The sequence below is a fragment of the Lasioglossum baleicum genome, chromosome 1 (genome assembly GCF_051020765.1).
Source record: "Lasioglossum baleicum chromosome 1, iyLasBale1, whole genome shotgun sequence".
Lineage (NCBI taxonomy): Eukaryota > Metazoa > Arthropoda > Insecta > Hymenoptera > Halictidae > Lasioglossum > Lasioglossum baleicum.
In genome coordinates, this window is record NC_134929.1 from 19,940,132 (window position 1) to 19,958,674 (window position 18,543).

Here is an 18,543-nt window from a genome sequence, read left to right on the forward strand (position 1 = left end):
AAATAATCTTCGGAAGATGATATGTACAAGGAATCGGGCACAAATTTTTCAGTGAAAAATTAATAATGTTATAATTTCCAACACTAAACCTACCAGTGGTAGGTTGAATGATTGTATTATTACATATTTTGTTCACAATTATTGAGATTACACAAAAGTTTTCGGCAGATCTTCGGAAAAACCTCAGAAGATGATAAGAAAGAGAAGAACGAATCTACCGCGTCCACGAAACAACGTTCTACTCGTTCGAGTAATGTCTACCCGAGGATCTCCACGAATCCGGGTCCAGTTTTGCTGGAACCAGAGAGTGTAGCCGCGAGAACCCGTCGCGCGTCGAGGAGTGCCGTTTTCGTTTTGTTTCTCTGAAATAAACGGGCTAGCAAGATGGAGAGAGAGAGAGGGGGGCGGGAAGAGAGAAGCACACACTTCAGGGAATCGCGAGTTCTGGCAGCGTTTCGCTTCGACGGGATTGAAAAGCACCCGGAACGTTTTCCTCGCCTCGCCACGAGAAAGATGCACTCTCATGTGCACTCTCATTTGCTCGATGTTCCTCCTCTTCGACGATTCTCCGGCGAAATTTCTCGCAAGTCACGCTCGCTGATGCTCTCGAATCATTTATTCAACCGTGTTTATAGGCCCTACATTTTTCAGGGGCCCCGGTGAACCATACATTTTTCAGAAATCCTGGAATGCTGATCTTATTCGTATGTTTCAACTGGTTCTTGCACCCCAAATGCTGCGGATACTTTAGTAGGTATGAACCTTTTTCATAAGCTACAAATTTTATGATAGACCCTAGCGAACTACAAATTATTTTCCTAGGTCCTAAGTCTCCACAAACCTTCCTTATGGCCCCACTTTTGTATAGAGTCCCAAGCGGGCCCTAAACTTTACCACAGCTCTAACTTTTGCATAGATCTTGACTTCGACCTCTCTAAACAATTTTTCTAGGTCCCAAAATTTTTATAGACCTCAGTGGGACCTAAATTCCATAAATTCATAAAATGCAACGATTTCGGGACAATAAATGCAAACAGAGGGAGCAGAAGTCGAAACGGAATGTGATGAAAAGGAACGTTCGCAACAAGCTGCGACGTGAACCACGACGCGGTTTCCATTACTCCTCGTCGCGTTTCGCGGAGCACGTTTCGTCCGAGCGCGACTCGCGCGGGAAACCGGTATTTAAATGAAAACGAGAAGCTATTTTCGGTGCACGTGTGTGCGCGCGCGGCCGCTCTATTCTCATTCTTCTACACCTGTTCTGCCTCCGCGAGCGCGTGTTCCACGGCGAACGTTTTGTTGACCAGCGAACAAGCTCTTTGAACCCGACAGAGTTATATTCGGCAGATTTCGTCATTCAGACTCTGAAGAATGGAATAGATTGATGGATAAGAATGGATCTATGAAAAATGGACGAGCCAAGCCTTGACGCTGAATCCAGGTAATTAACCCCTGCACCAGTAACCAACCCCTCATACAATCTTCACAAATAGACGAACAAAAGATCCGAGATTGTATGATTCAAAAGCGCATGTGTTCATTTCTGTTTCGAACTTTAAATCAATAACTGTTCTGTTTCACTTACAAGCCCACAATCTGAAAAAAAAACATTTTAATTACAACTCTTTGAATGGGTACCGAGGAAACAATTCCATCCAATCAAAGCAATTTAATGAAATAAAGATGGAAAGGTTAAATATCCTTTCAATCTGCACGCGTTTCACAGATTCTAAATGAAAATTCATTTTGACGTGTACGTACTGTAACACTAACAAGTTTTCGAACTAATTTCCAGCGGAGACTAAAAGCGCCGGAAGAAGAAACGCGCGTGAGCCGTAAAGGGGGGGAAGAACAAAACGAGAAAGTAGGGACACAGGAGTTCTCGGAGGGTTGTAGGGGCGATTCTTCGGACCGGGGCGGATCGGATCGATCGAGGTCCGCCGATAAAGTATCCTGCCAACTCGGCCAGTCGACGCACAAAAGTTCCGTCGGTGCCACTTGGAATGAAATCGCGCCGGCAAGAAATCTAGGCTAGTGACCCACCCACGCTTTCCAACCCCTACGTCGTCGCATGGTGGGTTGTTTCCATAAAACAGGTGGAATTCGTCCGGAAACGTTTGTTCCACGACATAAATTAAAAGCGAGTCCCTACAGTGGGCCCTCCTGTAAAGCCTAATCCAAATTCCTCTCTCTCTCTCCCCAATAATTTTAAAATTCTTATTACATAATAAGATGAAGATGATTTGAGTGAGTGTAATTTACCGTATAAAAACGTTAGTAAGTAAGCCACTTCCAATTTCTATTCATAACTTGTTTAATATTTTCGTAGACAAATAATTACTGTAGGCAGGGTTAAGAAAAAAATTAATATAAGTAAATTGGTCTCATGTTTTCAGTGTTTGAGATTGCGTGAAATTGCAGCGACTCATTCTGGTCGCAAATGCATAAAATCCGCACTGTGATCAATAATGTATGATAGACAGGGATTTTGTGTTTTCAGATTTTCGAGAAAAGACTATGTGGTGCGAGGCTGGCGCAGCCGCGGAATTTCAAACGATCGAACGCAAGGACCACCCACGCGAGTCGTGGGCTCCTTATCCGATTCGGCCAACTGACCGAGCACGTCTTCTCCCCCGTGTGCCTGCGACGGACACGTGATTTCCTCAGGACAGTGTCGACGATAGTTAACCGGTGTTGACCGTTACGATCATCATGATTAATGTCTCGGCCACGAACACATCGTCCGGCGCATTAGATAATTCGAGGATGGACTCGCCGCGGCCGTCATACGTGCCGATCACCGTCGCGGAAATGAACCGTTTACCGGTGCACCGGTCACTATCAAAATTCAAGATTTGACCCTCAATTCATTTTCTAGAAAATTAACTACGAAAATAGAAAAATGCAATCGTAAAAATAGGTACATATGGTGAAAATGTCATTGGTGCTTTTATGAACTTTTCAGTAAACGTTATAAAGATCTGATCTCCCGATCGTGTTGCATTTCACAGATCCTAATCAAACATTTGCAGAAAAATGACTGGTTAAATTTAGACCAACACAACAGCGTTATCTGTATGTAAATTGACGATTAAGATGTTAATGAGAGTACCTCTAATCTGCAGCTCTAAAATGTTTGATCACTTGCTTGATAAGTAGACTGCGGGTCTTTATGCAAAATTAAATAGTTCCGCATCGATCGCCAGAAAAAAATGGCCGATTAAATAGAAACTGCTTCCTTCCTTTAATAACTTTGTGCGTTCAGAACGATGTAACAATGTCTCGTGCGGTTCAGCGTAATTCCGATGGATTCGCGTTGCGTGATACACCGATTCGTTACTCGACACTCGTCGTAACAGAGAATCTGTCGCGTGGAAAAGCTGCGGGAACGATCGGGAGGACAGCTCTCCATACAATAGGTTAATCCCGATTTCACCGTTTCGAGTTTCAGCGCTCGGAACCGTGCAAAACGCGCTGGCACGTGCCGTTCGGACGCGCGAAATTTCACCGACGCTCTAGTTCAAGCAAACACGAGAAGGAGCAACAAAAACGACGGGTGAAAAACCGACTCGCCAGTCCGTGCACGGACGATTCTTGTTGCGTTTCTGTTTCTGAAAACGCCGCATTGTAATCGATCCAGCGAGGCGGCGCACGGACGAACGATTTACTCCGTGTTGCATAAGCACGACAGTTTTTGGTCGTGGTGATATGAAGTCGCGTAGGCGTGACGCAGTAAGGATGAAAATAGATAGGCAGATGGGTAAACAATTTTCTAAAATTGTAGGGAAATCGAGGTTGCTTTGGGAACACAGTTTGTTTAGAAGTTTTGATCGAGCGGGAGGCTGAGGGAAGGGGATCATAATTTTTTACCAATTGTTTATATGCGCCAATTTTCGGCAGCAAAGTAGAAGCCACGTTTTCGCATTTCATTTCTGTTGCAGCAGGCTAGTTCGCGGCCTTATTTCCACGATGCAGGTGTAAACGAAAGCCTAAGGTGCTCCACAAGTTGCTATTCAACTGGAGGCGACACCAAACGCCAACGATCTATAAAACGTTAACGCGGACATACGTTTTTACTGTCCTCCGGTCGGTCCCGGGGGAGAGGAAGAGAAAAGGAAAGAACAGGCTCGAAACTGGCCCACCCTGAGGGCCTGACAACAGGGCCCAGGTTTCGACAAGGCGTTCTCATAATTTTTGCTCGAGTTTCGGAACTGGTTTGACGGGAGTTACGTCGCTTGGAATTTCGTAACTATCCGCGTGGCCTTTCAGCGTCAAATTTAGTATTTACTACAGCCAGTTTCTCTTACGCTTGCTGCAAAATTCGAGGCTCCTTTGATGCTGCTGCATCGTGTGCATGCCTAAAACTGCCAAACTTTCTGTGCATTTTATGATCGATACACTCCAGCAACAGAATCGTGATTTAATAGGCCTTGTTCAAAAATTGCGAAATGACCCTCGGTAGACAATGTGTCAATAAGATTTATTATATATATGTTGAATCACGACTAAATAATGTATTAATAAAAGCCGCCGTAGACAGCAACGAAAGCCAGTGTTAATAATTGAGGGGTCGGTTTCGGCTCGCATAAACGATGATTAAAGAGCGTCGGTGTGAAGCGACGAAGACACTTGTGCAGCCCTCGGACTCTTCGTCGATAAAAATCAGGGTAAGCTTCTCGTGACACACGCAGGATCCCCCTGTATATCTGGTTCCGACCCTAACAGAGCGAAGCAACAAAGAGAGAAAGGGAAAGAAGGAGAGGGACCGGCTCGTGCCCTCTCTTCTTCACCCCGTGTCACTCTCTCTCTCTCGGCAAATATGTGCACGGTTATACGATCCAATGGCGACACGAGTATCGACATAATCGTTCCCGTGGATACACGCAGAAATATTCTGCGGCTCGGGGCACAGCCGGAGCGTTGTAATCGGGTGTTTCCTCATCACGACACATTGAAGCGGTGTCAGGTCCTCCGCGTTGCTCACTCTCGCTTCCATGCCCGGGACACCGGACGACAGGACATTGTCCATTATCGTGGTGCCCTCTTCTAACCTCCCGGACCCCCTATCTCAAAGTGTTTCTCGTCGATATCCGTCTCTCTTCGAGCCAGAGTCGCACGGTGGGCTGAAAACGCAGGAACTTCGATTAGGCGAGGTTTACGATGCGAACGCGACTTCTACTTTTTAGGGAAAGCTCTATCGGCGAACGTTCCCTGGCCTCTTAAATCCATTCAGTTCTCTGGTACTTTGTTTTCTACCGGGAAAAAAGATTTCGAGTTCTTCCTGCGCCTCAATGTCTATCTATCAGGCCTGCCGAGTACCAACCACAGCAAATCATTGAATGAAATTAAACTTGAAAAGTTAAGATTTATGATACAAAGAGTGTTCTTTCAATCGTCATGCACCGAGTATATTACCTCAAAAATTGATTGATGAAAATGGAACATTTACTTTGCTACTTTCCCCTTCACTACTTTCGCCGGTGCATTTCTCACTCGAATAAAATCCCGTGATGTTTTAACAATTCGATTAGCATCTGAAATTTTATTTCCCATTCTAACAGGCTGTTTATACCGAAAGGAGCCCCGTCAATTCCATTGAATTCAATTCTACCGGCTGTTCACACGTTCGCCAGATTTCTTCTGGCCTCTCATCTGTCATCCCCTCCCCCTCTCTCCTCTCCAACGATTTTCGAGGCCCGTGAATCAGGACGAGAACAAATTAACGCGTACTTTCTACACAGGTATCGGTGGCAGGAGAATCGGGTTTCTCTCTCGACGATTCCCACTGTCGCTTTTCATCGCAACGATATACGCGCTTTCGAGATCCTCAGGATCAACCAGATGATGACCAGAGAGAGATTTCTCTAATTCGACGACTCCGTCGAATTGTGCTCCTTTCGCGAAAAAAAAGTCTACGCGGTTTCTAACTCGCTTTTCCTATCACTCTCTTTCTCTTTGCAATATTAACGGACTTTCTTCGTGAAGCCTCTTCCGCGTGCTTCTCCCACGCGATTAGGCTATTTTCCGTCGACCTTCCTCACCTTCATCACCCTCCTTTCCCTTTCCCTGCTCCTAATTTGCATATCGTAAGCGGCAAAACCGAGTGCGTGTTCCTGCACACAAAAGTTTCGTTTAGAGACGATGTTTAGCTAGATTCTCTCTGCAGAGTAAATTGATAATTAGGTGCCGGGGTTACTGGTACAGAGGGGCGCATCCCCTGTTCTATATAGTGAATGAACGACTGTGTACTCAATATCTTTCGTATAAACTTCGTGTCTTTTTCTGTTTGCCAGCGCTGTTTGTAGAGAAAACTAGATGTTAGTCGATGTTCTCAGAAATTCATTTCTTAAACACGTAACTCTCACTTTCAATGTATTTTTCTGATGGCTTTCAAACGTGCAGGATTGTATTTATAACGAAGATTCAATATTGAATTAGCTTCAAGTCTGAATGTTTATGTACACAGGTAAGTCCCACTTCATTGAATCGAAGTTTATAAAAAGTCTTGTCTATTCAATTCGATAACGGTCTGTCGTCTTGCAATGTCTTCATTTTGTTCCAATATTTATTCTGGCTTAACGCTGTCCCGTATAACAACGAGTCAGACTCGTGACGAGGATTCCAATCAGAGAATCCAATAAACATTAATATTATTCTTGTCCTCTGGATCGAGGTAAAAATTGTCTCGCAACATTTTACGAGCTGGTGAATTTCTTTTCCGTAAAAACTGCGTGGTTCTTCTTGAAAAAGAAAAATGCAAATGTCCAGTTCGTGCAACCGTTTCCGCGAACAGGCAACAAACTAAGGGAAATCGCGAACGTCGGAGCCGAGATAGGGCATTCTGGTAGCTCGCGAAATAGTAAATCAGAGTCCATGAATGTCGTGGCAAAAGCTTTCCCGAGCCGACACCGGCATCCTCCCACAATAGCAATCGCTATCGCCATGATCTCGCAGCGGGTTCTCGTGACGCGACACGTTCGTTTCGAGTCCCTTATTCGGCGAGCCCCGATTCCACGGAAGGTCATGGTTCAAGGCGGAACGGTCTCGAGGAAACCGACGACGACTATGCTCGTTCCTCACCTTGAATCGGTACACGCTGTTCCGATCGGATTGCAAATCGGCGCACTACGAATCGGGGAAGGCCCCTAATTAATTTATTGTGCGAGTATATTTCCCTCGACGCAGATCGCGCCTACGCGATAACCAGTTCCACCGGCGTGGCTGGGAGTTGATTAAAATTCAGAACCTCGACGAGTGCACTCTCGCGTCGGGAATCGAGCGCATCCGATAACTCTGAATTCTACAATTACCGATCCGGAATTTATTCATTTTTATTGGGATCATTGGATCCCAGTCTTTATAGGAGATCCACGACAAAGGTGGGCATTATTTGGCGAAAAAAATATTTGAAATACTATTTAATATTTTAGATTTTATTTAGCTTAAGGAAAATAGTATTTTATTTGAACAATCTGAATCTCGAAATAAAATATTTCTATTTGAACAATCTGAACCTCGAAATAAAATATTTCTATTTGAACAATCTGAACCTCGAAATAAAATATTTCTATTTTAACAGTTTCATCCACAAAATAAAATATTTCTATTTTAGTAATCTGAAACACAAAGTAAAATATTTCTATTTTAATAATCTGAAACACAAAATAGAATATTTTATTTTTTGCGTCGTTGTACCCAATGTACCTTCAGAAATCGCATTACTTATTTAATATTTCTTATTTTAGCAATAAGTTAAAGAAGAAATGGTACTTAATATAAGAAACTATATCATTTGCCACATTTTCGTTTTACTTTTTTGTTTGACTGCTGCTATTCGCATACAACAAGGTGCAGCGTTCCAAATTGGAATCTGTTAGGATGCTCCTTCGAGGACACAGAATCAGTCCAGCAAAGCTAAAAAGTCTCTCAACTGGAGCAGAGGATGGAATAGCTGTGTTGCATTTTAAAAATAATGTTTTCATGTATTTGTACTTTGCAATACTTTCAATTCGTGTATCACTATCGCTCAAATATTGAAATAATTCTAATTCTGCAATGTTTGTATGACTGATATCATTTGTTTCTTTTTCCATAAGACTATAAATTAATATATTAGCGAATAAAGAATGGCAATTTTGTATATTCTTTAGGGGAAGATTAACAAATTGTTGAAAGAGATACAGTAAATGGGTACCCGGTTGACTACACAAGGGTTAATATTGTATAATAAGTTTCCACTTTTGGCCCACTGAACGTAGACCTCAAGTGAACATATCCCGAAATCTGCTCTCTTTATCAGCCTGGTATTCCAGCCACGACCAAGAATAGCTCGCGGCTAATCCAAGCTCGAAAACAGTCGTAACACGCGGGCTAATTGGCTGGTTCTCTCCCTCACCGAAAAACAGCCACTGAACCGTCCGATCAACCGTGATGAACGACTTCCGCGATCCTCACTCGGCTTCCCATCGATCCGTCAACATCCCGAGCGAGTTTCGTCAACGAGAGTTCCAGCGACGCGATTGAACCCGAGAAGGGTACGCGCGACCGGGGAGAAATCTCGTAGAAACTTAAATCGTTCTCGCTGACACAGATATCCGACCGAATCGTGTTTCTCCAGGATGACGTTACGGCGTGCACCGTTTCCACGTCGAGAGTAGCGATGCGCGTTAGCACGGTGCAACAGAATTGCATTGCAATGCACCGCGGCGAGTCGAAGCATTTTCACCTCGCGTAGGAGTCAACGTGGCAGATAACGAAGACAGTAACGAAGGGACACATCGGCTAACTAGGGACACTCCCATGCATTTTCCGCTTTTCAATCTAGTTTCCATGTTTCCCTTATCGTAACACGGATGTGGAAAGCGCGCACACGCGCGTTGTCGCGCGGCAAAACGTGTGTCCCGCCCTTGCTCCTCCGTAACCCAGTTGTCGAAGGTCCTTCGCCGAAGGTCGAATCAGCTCGGTCGCGCGCGCGCGAAAACTTTCACGACGGGAGTTCCCGATTCGCCCCGGAATATATCCGCCGGGAGAAATTTAGCGGAAGGTCGGCCCGGGATCGATCAGAGTGTCTCGCGGTCCCGACAAACGCGCGCTTCGACTGCCGGCCACCACGGGAAATTGCTAATTAGAACCGACAACGGTTGCCCGTCGATTAAACCCGTTCCGCGAAGACGACGACGGGCTACGGCCAATTTCTTGGACGCTCGATACTCCGGGGAGCAAGCTGCTTGGCTGCTTTATGATCGGAAAAGTAGGGAGAGAGATTTTAGGGATGTTTCTGATTCCAGAGGTAATAATAGGTCAGGGCTGAGAGGATCGAGTTTGATACAGGGGACCACCTGTGGGACTGTAGTCGGGCTCTGTTGATGCTGGGAGCCGTAATGTCACGCCCACTTATATTAAACCACGCCTACTGTATAGAGAGAGGACAGGGTAAACAGTCTTGTATCTCTTTCTTTGATGTAACTTCCATAAAACGTCTCTTTGAGTCAAATATAATAAAAGATTTCAAAAGCTACGCCTACCAAGAAACATTGTCTCCATGACAAACCAAAGTGCTCCCACAGAAATTGTACTGTCCCCTATTAAAATTTAAAAGCACAAAAATCTAGTTCCACAATAACATGTCAACGTCACTGTCTGAAGTATTTCTGGAACAACTTGCAACGATATATTAATCATCCCAATGACTCAGCCCACTTCAGCTACCCGATATAAACAACAACAAATCACGACAGATAACGACAAATATAAAATTCTATAAATAAAATTGAAGAACTAAAACGGTGACGCGATTCCTTCGCAGGTTTCTAGTTCACCGGAACCATCCCCTAAAATCCGACGCTAGGTACACCTTCTCACAGTTACAAAGCGGCGCCTCGCGTGGCCCAATAAATTCAACGATTCGCAGAAGTTTTTCTCGGCTCTGGAAATGCTCGAGTTCCCGGAAGGGAAGAACTGTCGGAGTCCTAGGAATTCTAATTCCCGCGAAGGGAAAACTCGACTACTAGGAAGCTGGCTCCACGGCGGAGGGTCTCGCGAATACCGATCGCGAAATAATAAGATCACCGCTAACGGAGAACCGTTCTGGCACCGGTCCAGAGAGCTTCCGGTATTCCCTGCCTCCTAACCAACCGACGCGAAGAAGACGCTGAAAGCGAGCGCCTGAGAACAATACAGACTGCAACGTGACTCTTCGCCTAGCGGATCCCATCGATTCCGTGCCAGCGGATTATTGATAAAGCTGAATTTGGAAAAACCGGCTAGACTATGCTAATTTCTCGCTTGTACGGTTTGCTGTCGCTAAGATGTTCTTGATGAAAAATGGACCAACGCGATCCTATCCTAGGGTTGAAAACTTCAAACTGAAAATTGCGACTTTGTTAAGCAGTTTATCAAAGCCTGGTTAATCGAACGAAATTACAAAACAAAGCTCTACATCATGTTTCGCGAATAATACACTGAAAGTTGAACGTGTTCAACTAACTACCTCTTGTTCAAGCATCTTGAAAACTTTGTATAGAAGGAATCCTTCGAGAACCGCGACGATGCTGAAAATACTTTTGTGGAGCTCTCCGACTCCAGAACTCTGTAATTTTACGTTACCAGCTTGAATAAACTGATTGCCCCATAGGGAAATTACGTAACTAGATCCGCTGGCTTTTGCTTTGATTAACAGGGTTTGAGCCGAGTCGTGTACCAGTTGGATTCGAAGTTGAATGTCAAAGGGCATTTTCGTAGCGGTCGGTACGTTCCGGTTCGAAAAATTGAAGTTAAATCGTGGGGGCGCGTGTTAAACGAAATTATCGACAATTAGATTATTTTTACCGGTCGGCTCTCGAGTCTTCGGCTCTTTAAGCCGAGACACGTTCGCGCGATCTAGCCACGATCGAAACGGTTTTACCGCGGACCGCGGTTGGAATTTATGTCGCGTGCAGCTCGCCACACGTGCGGCCGCGTTATATTCCGCTCGACGAAGGAAGCCTCGGTGTCGGTTCAATGTAAATACCCCGGGGAACTCGAACTCGATGAAATACGCCACCCCGCTTTATCGATCCTCGTGGGACACGAGGACCACGAAGAACAACAGGATCCTAGCTCGATCGATGCATCGACCGCGAGTCAAAACATTGAGAGGACGCAGTTCGGTGATATTCGCTCCATGGATTCTAATTTTGCACCATTTATGTGTTCTAGAATGGCCAATTACTGTTGTAATTGCGGATGGCCTCGCAATTTTCAGCTGTTCCACGTGGAAAATTATTCCCCACGTTTTCCGACTCCAAGATTGAAAGGTTTGTTACTTAGTTCGACAATAGAATATGGAAAATGGTTAATGAATCAAATTCCTGCATCGTTTCGTTCTAAAAGACGCTCGGGCACGATCCCATTGTACAGGATCGAGTTCTTTCATAGTCGACGAGGAACTGCGACGAGTTTCGCGTAAACTATTGTTCTCCTTAGTGCTCGCGGAAAGGAACGTCATCGAACGATTCAACGATTAGCCGACTGTTGCCTCGCAACACCTGACCGGATGCCAGGGAATCAGCTACAGGTATCTACGACTCGACGAAATCCATTGGCAATCCGCTCGATCCATCGATCGCTTATCAATCGCTTTGTTTCTTGACGCTTTGGACGCTATTCGTTTTCTTAGGAGGGGCAATTAATTCAAAGACACAGTTTTTTCGAAAGACAAACTCAAGCTGGATACCCGAGAATGGACACGAGCGTCCGAAAAGTAGGCACGAGGATCTTTAGAAAGAAGCGGAGTTTGCGAAACCCGGTTAATTGCGAGGAGCAGTGACGTCAGACAGCTCGCCAGTTGTATCTCGAACGCGGAAAACTCGTTCGTTCTAGGAGGAAAATCCCGAGTTCCGGGAAACAAAGGGGTAGAGGGACGCGCACGATTGCGGACACCACCGGAAATTTCGCGGAAGAAGCTCGGAGTCAGAAACAACGACTTTACTCTCTCTCTCTCTCACACACATAGAAAGCTATTAACACCGTGAAGGATTCGATCGCGGATTGGTGGCGTTCCGAGAGGATCGGCTTCCAAGAATATTAGCGAATATCCGGGCCAGGGTGATCTGCGAGTGCTGCGAAATATCTGCACCCACAGCTGGCGCGCGCGTTTATAGCGGGCACGCGGTCGGAATGCGTAAATGCGTTGCTCTTGGAACGACGAAAGGTTTATCGATCTCCTTTCGCCGCCGGGACAACTATTTGCCATCTATTCGACTGAAAATGCCACCAATTAACCTTTTGCATTGCGATTAATTCGGGGGCGATAAGATCTGAACGCGCGGTTTCACTATTTGTTTTACGCAGCTGCGGATTTTATGCATTTAGGAGAAAAATGAATTTTTAACACTGCGGCAGAGGCACAAGAAAAGAGGAATTCAGGGGAATACAGTTACCCTCTCTCTGCCAGTACCAGATTAGTCACATGACATTGTGACGAAATGCGTCACGTGACCGGGCCGTGGCGGAAGCGTGGAGGAATAGCGTCGTAGAAGGGCAAGGTAGAGTGGGGAGACAGTCTTAATCTGGCGACTCTGGCCTGCGAATCTATATGCTAAATAAAAATATACGAAAGTAGATTATTTTTTAAAAAGTAAAATCCCGACGCGGCGTCACGCTAATTCTCGAACGATATTCCCAGAAACGAAGTTCCTTGAACCGAGTTCGAACGTTTAATTCGGCACGGACGAGTCGAACAGCAAACAGAGTCCGCAGCGGTCTACTCTCGTTCCCGATCATAACCGTTTAATTTGGTCTGCTCGTAAAACGATACACGAGTCCGCTCGTAAACTTAGGGAAAGGAACGAGAGAAGCCGGAAAAATTCCACACCCTTTACACGGTAAAGCACGAATTCATAATTAGATTGCGGACATTTGTTCAGAGACGTAAAACTTGGTACAATCACCAGGCCGAGAAGTGTTGGCTTTTTAACGGGAGCGTAAATATAAATTCTACTGAATATCCGACGTTTTATTCAATTAATATTAACGAGACATTGTTCGTTTCCGGAATACTCCGCCATTTTTTTCTGTTAGTATTATTTATTCAGAGTTGTACTCGCTTATCGATTGCGTTATTATATTATGCTCGCGAAATGTTTCGGTCGATGCGGGAACTTGTTCTCTTCCTCAAAGGTTTGTGAAAGAAGCTAGGAAGTCGAGATTTGCATAAAGATCTAATCGTTAGACTGCGGATTTTACGTCTTTGTGGCAAAAATGGGCGAGTAATTAGATTGTATGCGAGTTGTTAAAACTGTTCGGTGAAGAAATACGTGTTTATGCAGCTACTGTTTCTTACAACCGATGCAACTACTACGTGTTGACGGAGAGAAGTATTTACAGCGCTATTAACAGCGTCAAAAATTCTGCACGAGTCTCAAACGTTCAAAAACTGAAATCTAGATCAACGAATCCATGGTAAGAGATGGACGATTTTCAAAATTCTACATTGTGCTGCAAGCCCGTATTTCGTTTCACAAGAGGCGATGATCCAAAGTGCTCGTGTAGCTCGTAGGAAACTTTCGTTCTCACGAAATCGAGCGTCCCGTACGAATCAAAGCGGACGTAGTACGCGAGCCATGCTTTAATAAACGCTATTCTAACGAGCCGTGGACGAGAACAGACACGCGATCTCAATTAGTCGGGAATTTAAAAATTCACTGTGCACACTTTCTCGCCGTTCTTATTTCCATCCGAGGCGGAAAATTTCGGAGGACTGCAGATAAACCATCGTGCTTATGCGGAACTCGGTTCGCATGAACGATCACGAAACCTTCGACCCGTAGCCACTATACAATGGTAGAGAAGTGTATCAATGGTAGATGATGCTCGTCGCTAGATTCAGCAGCGGAGAACAATCGATACTTCTCCACTTTTTGCTGGAATAGAAAGATTCCAAAGAAGAATGATCTCTTACCTCGTAGAATGATCGACGAACGATCCACCGTCGAGGAGCCGGAGTTTCGCGAACAGCACCGCGTTCACGAACGGCACAGCGGTCAGCTCCTCCAGGCCCACCTCCACAGAGAATTTGTACTTCTTCTTCTTCATCATGAAGGCCATCTCACCGAGACCCGGACACTTCACTTTGACCGACGTTTCACAACGAGCGACGACTCAACGAAAACTACGATCCTCTGGCGTGGTGAACGCGAGGTCGCGCGAGGATCGCTGGCATCCACGTGGATCGCGGCGATCCCAACCGACACCACCTTGATCCCGGTCTTGCTAAATCGTCCGCTAACAGTTACCAAAATATTCTCTTCCGTTTACACCCGGCTACAAGGCAGCTCCAGGAAATCCAAACGTCTTCGTTGTCAGAGAACCGAAAAATCCTTTATAGATCCTTGCTTCGTGGATCTTTGCCGAGGACTATCTTCCCCGATCTATCTTGCGCTAATCTGAGCGATCTTCTGCGATCTCCTACGATTTGAGCTATCTCGAGAGACGAACTTGAACGATTGCTGCCCGCTGACCAGATCTCGTTCGATGCCTCGCCGACAACATGCTCCCCGTCTCTCTTGCTCTCCCTCTAGCAAACACGTGTCTATCTCACTCTCTCCAGAGACGCTCAGATACTGCAATTACTGTAGCACGCCATCATCCTCGCCGACGAGACTGCAAATTAAACCGGCGTTTCAATCACAAAAAACTGGAGAGACCCTCGGCGGCTTATTACGCGAGAACCCGGTGTTTACGTGTGTTCGATTATGGTCGTAGGGTAATAGTAGGCAAAAGATGGCAAAGACGATGATCTATCGAGAGCGCTACCGTTTCGTTCCCCCGCTTTCGAAACTTCCGTCGTCCCCTTTCTGCCTCAGGATGGCTGACCTTTCCACGGGGGGGAAATTATCCTAACTTTTTTCGCTAACACTTCAGCTGCCCGCGAACAACACGGTGATTCACTCGGAGAGCGTACCCTGCTGCTCACGTTCCGGATCAACGGGCGCTGACCAGAGGGCTTAATTGGTCGACGGAACGATCAGAAAATGGCTAACGCGTTACCCTGCACCCTGAACGGTCACATGCTAAATACGGAAATTCACTCGAAATGGATATATTTAGTATTGGTTGTACATTATTCGCAACCTATTAAAATTATTAACATTAGTCTCCTACTTGTAATTGATGCAGACAATAACGTCCAATTCGAGCAACTATATCCCGAAGAAACCGTGACACAAAATTGGACGTGGAGAACTAGCAAATCAGGCCTGATTTCAACGAACGTTCGGTAAAGAAATTGCGGTTTAAAAGTTTGAACAGGCGAACAGTTTGGAAAAGGCCAATTGCGTGTGGAAACGCGAGCGAGAACGAACGAGGCTCTTCCTGGAGTCGTGTTTCGAGCCCGTAAACTAGGTGACCGTAGCGACGGAGGCTCCAGAGCCGTTTCCACTCGACGAACAAATTATTAACAGCCCTCGACCAACCACTCTTTCATGAATCGCCTGATCATTGACACAAAATAACTCGGCGTGTCGTAGTGCAACCAGTGCACAGGGTTGCAAAAGGTGCAGAGAGGGTGCAACCCAGGGTTCGAACGCATCGCCTTTAACCCTCCGGATCGTTTCCGTCGAGTTAACGATGCTGTCTAGAGCCTCGTTAACCACGTATCCCCAAACAGAAATTTCGGAACGCGTCTCCTCTCCCTCGATCTAATCCAAACACGTATCGACCGAAAGTTAACAGGTGGAGGAGTTCGACGGACTTTTTGTAAATCTGGGTCGAAGCGGCGCGAAAAAGTTTGTTAACCTGCTCGCCGATTGATCCCTCGGCCTTCGATATCCACGTGGACGAAGTTAAACGTATTAACTCGCGTTCCTCTGTTAGCGCTTCAGCGACCGGAAGCCCGTTAATAAGCTCTTTAATCAGTTCGCCCCGAAAGAAGATTATTAAGCTTCTTTCGAATGGTAATCTCGGAAGAAATTACGTCTCGAGACTATTATTGCTCCGCGAACTAAGCTCGAACAGCAATAGCAACTTCCATCATAAACTAACAAGCTACCCGCGGTAGCGTAAACATTTTGTTTGGCATTATTATGTAACAGAAGATTTTTAAGCTTCCTCCCTTTTTTCATGACCATATTATTCAGTTATTTATTTTGTTAAATATATTTTTATCTGTCTATATTTTTGTCTTTCTATTGTTCCCAACGAAACAGATATTCATTCAGTGCATATACGACTATTTTACTCTGGGTCAAAATATGCCCAGGCACCGCCAACAGAGCTAACACACCGCTAACAAGTTCCGCGAACATGTTGATACGCGATATTAATTGGACCGTCAAACAACCGAACAATTCCGGACACGATGGAGGAACATAAACCGCGCTGTAATGCCCGTGTTTGCAAAGATCTAGATCATTTTCTTCCGGTACTATCTTACCAGACGTTGAACTGATCCTCCGAGATTAATATCGCGTGGCAGCTTTTTTCAGTTCCGCACAAGTTTCCAGTATACATATAACTTTGTCCGCAATATTCTATCGCCTCGGTTGTTATCCAAGTACTCTAACTGAACGGGACAATAAAAATTAAAAGAGAAACGCGTTGCCGACACTTCGAGTAGTAAAATTGTACTGATAGGTGCACGAGTAGCATTAGAATATTTATAGGTATCGTAGTGGTGGGGACATTTTACATTTGACGCGCGCGCGCGATAAGATAGCGAGAGTCTCCGAAAAATGTTTGTATTGGTTTACTTCCGTCTTTCTTGCTAGAACTCGCGATTTTTCTGAAGCATGACGACAGTTTCAATCTTGCCGATCAATAGAACAAAAATGGTCGGCCTTTATCGATGATTCACCCAGATAAAATCGGTCGGCGAAACAATTGAAAGCTTTCTATAGATTATTCGCGGATGATAACGAAACCGCGTTGTCCACATCCGCCAGCTTTGTTCGTCGCGGTTTCCTCGTGTCCTCATTGATTATGAATTCGGTCAACAGTTGTCGATGCAACCGTTCGTGTACCTTTATGGCCGAGATTGTTGTTAATTGCGACAGATACGCAACCTCCTCAAGGATACACGCCGCATACGTATACGTATGTACGTTGCGTTTCACGTTTGAAGCAGTGTCGCCAGATCAAGAATTGTGTCCCAACTCTACCGTTCCCCTTCTACGATGCTATTCCTTGCTATTCCTCGGTCACGTGACGTGTTTCGTCTCTTTTCCCCTCGATTCGCGTTCCCTCCCCTCATCTGACGACTCTGGTTTGAATTAAAATTTAGGTCAAGCACAGGATCCCGTGTTTGTTTATTTACCTACCAAATGTTCTGCCTGACAGTACTATAACACTATTGTTTTTATCTTTTGTTTAGTTCATATTCGTAATAATTTTCGTTAAGAATCCAATTATCTGTTCAACAGTAATACAATACTGATTAATTTGATTTAAAATGTAATATACTATTGTTTACACTGTTTGTCTAGTGAATATTCTCAATAATTTCCGTTCAATATTGAAATCTACAGGCGCCATTATTACTACTAGACACGTTCGTAATTGATTTGATCTTCCGTGCATTTCAATCGGCGTCAAACGAGGCAATATAAATATTAATCGACCAGAAACCGAGTTTACCTGAAAAATCCGTCCTTGAAGAGTCCACGAAGAACAATTTAAATATTCGCGTCCAATTAAAAACCATTCGAAAAAAAGTATCTACGGACAGGTTATTTATAATGTATCACTCTCGGATTGCAGACTTTCTACGAATTTCAATCCTGATCGCGGCTCTACGAGTTTGTAGATATTTTATCGAGCGAATAATTTCGCAATGATCCTCGGCAGTCGAAATACGAACGAAACGATTTCTTAATCGTTCACGGAACACCGTTGCAACGGACCGAGAGCGACGAAAGAAACTTGGGTTTCGCAAATCGGCTACATTAGAACAAGTCCCGTGACTTTATCGAACACATAGTTCGCGTACTATTATCCTTCCACTAACGAAACGACTCAATTACTCAATCCTTCGTTCACAGTTTCCATTTAATCCGTTCAAACACACTCACAGAAATGAATCAACACGTTGTGCACTCAAGTAACGACAGTTGTTTCGATACTTCTAGCCTCACTATCGAAACGTATGGTGATCGAACCACAGATTCTATCGATTCGAATAGAAGAAGGCGGGAAAAACATCCAAAGATACAGTGCCAACTTCGTGCCATTAAAAAAAACACAAGAATACACAGACCTCCAGGATGCGGACGTAATTTCGAAAATTCTATGACAGTTCAACTACTCTTGCGGCTCGCAGAAGTGCTATGAAACGACGAATTAACTCGTCGCCCCTGATTAACAAGTTAAACAGTCTGTCACGTGTCTGTACCGTGTCCCGTATCTACGGGGTGGACCATATGACGCGGTGCGGTGGGACCAAGTAACGACTCTAACCTCAAAACAAACCAAGCCGTCGAATCCCCTTGTTCGAACGAAACAATTGTCGGAACCTACTATTTTTTTGCCCTGTCAAATAACAACAATGTCACACAAAAGCATGTTGAATTT

General features: G+C 44.9%; 1 protein-coding gene across 6 annotated transcripts in view; it reads right to left on the bottom strand.

The window, feature by feature from the left end:
• The window catches only part of LOC143214546 (uncharacterized), a 70,372-nt gene that overhangs the window by 49,887 nt on the left and 1,942 nt on the right, over nucleotides 1-18,543 (bottom strand). For 5 of the 6 annotated variants that reach the window (XM_076435763.1, XM_076435754.1, XM_076435790.1 and 2 more), the window contains exon 2: nucleotides 13,940-14,640. In XM_076435763.1, coding sequence (XP_076291878.1) covers nucleotides 13,940-14,085 — 146 coding nt within the window. In that variant the 5' untranslated portion in view covers nucleotides 14,086-14,640. Of the gene's footprint in view, nucleotides 1-13,939; nucleotides 14,641-18,543 lie in introns of those variants that run through there. The other variant, XM_076435769.1, reaches the window with a different exon arrangement.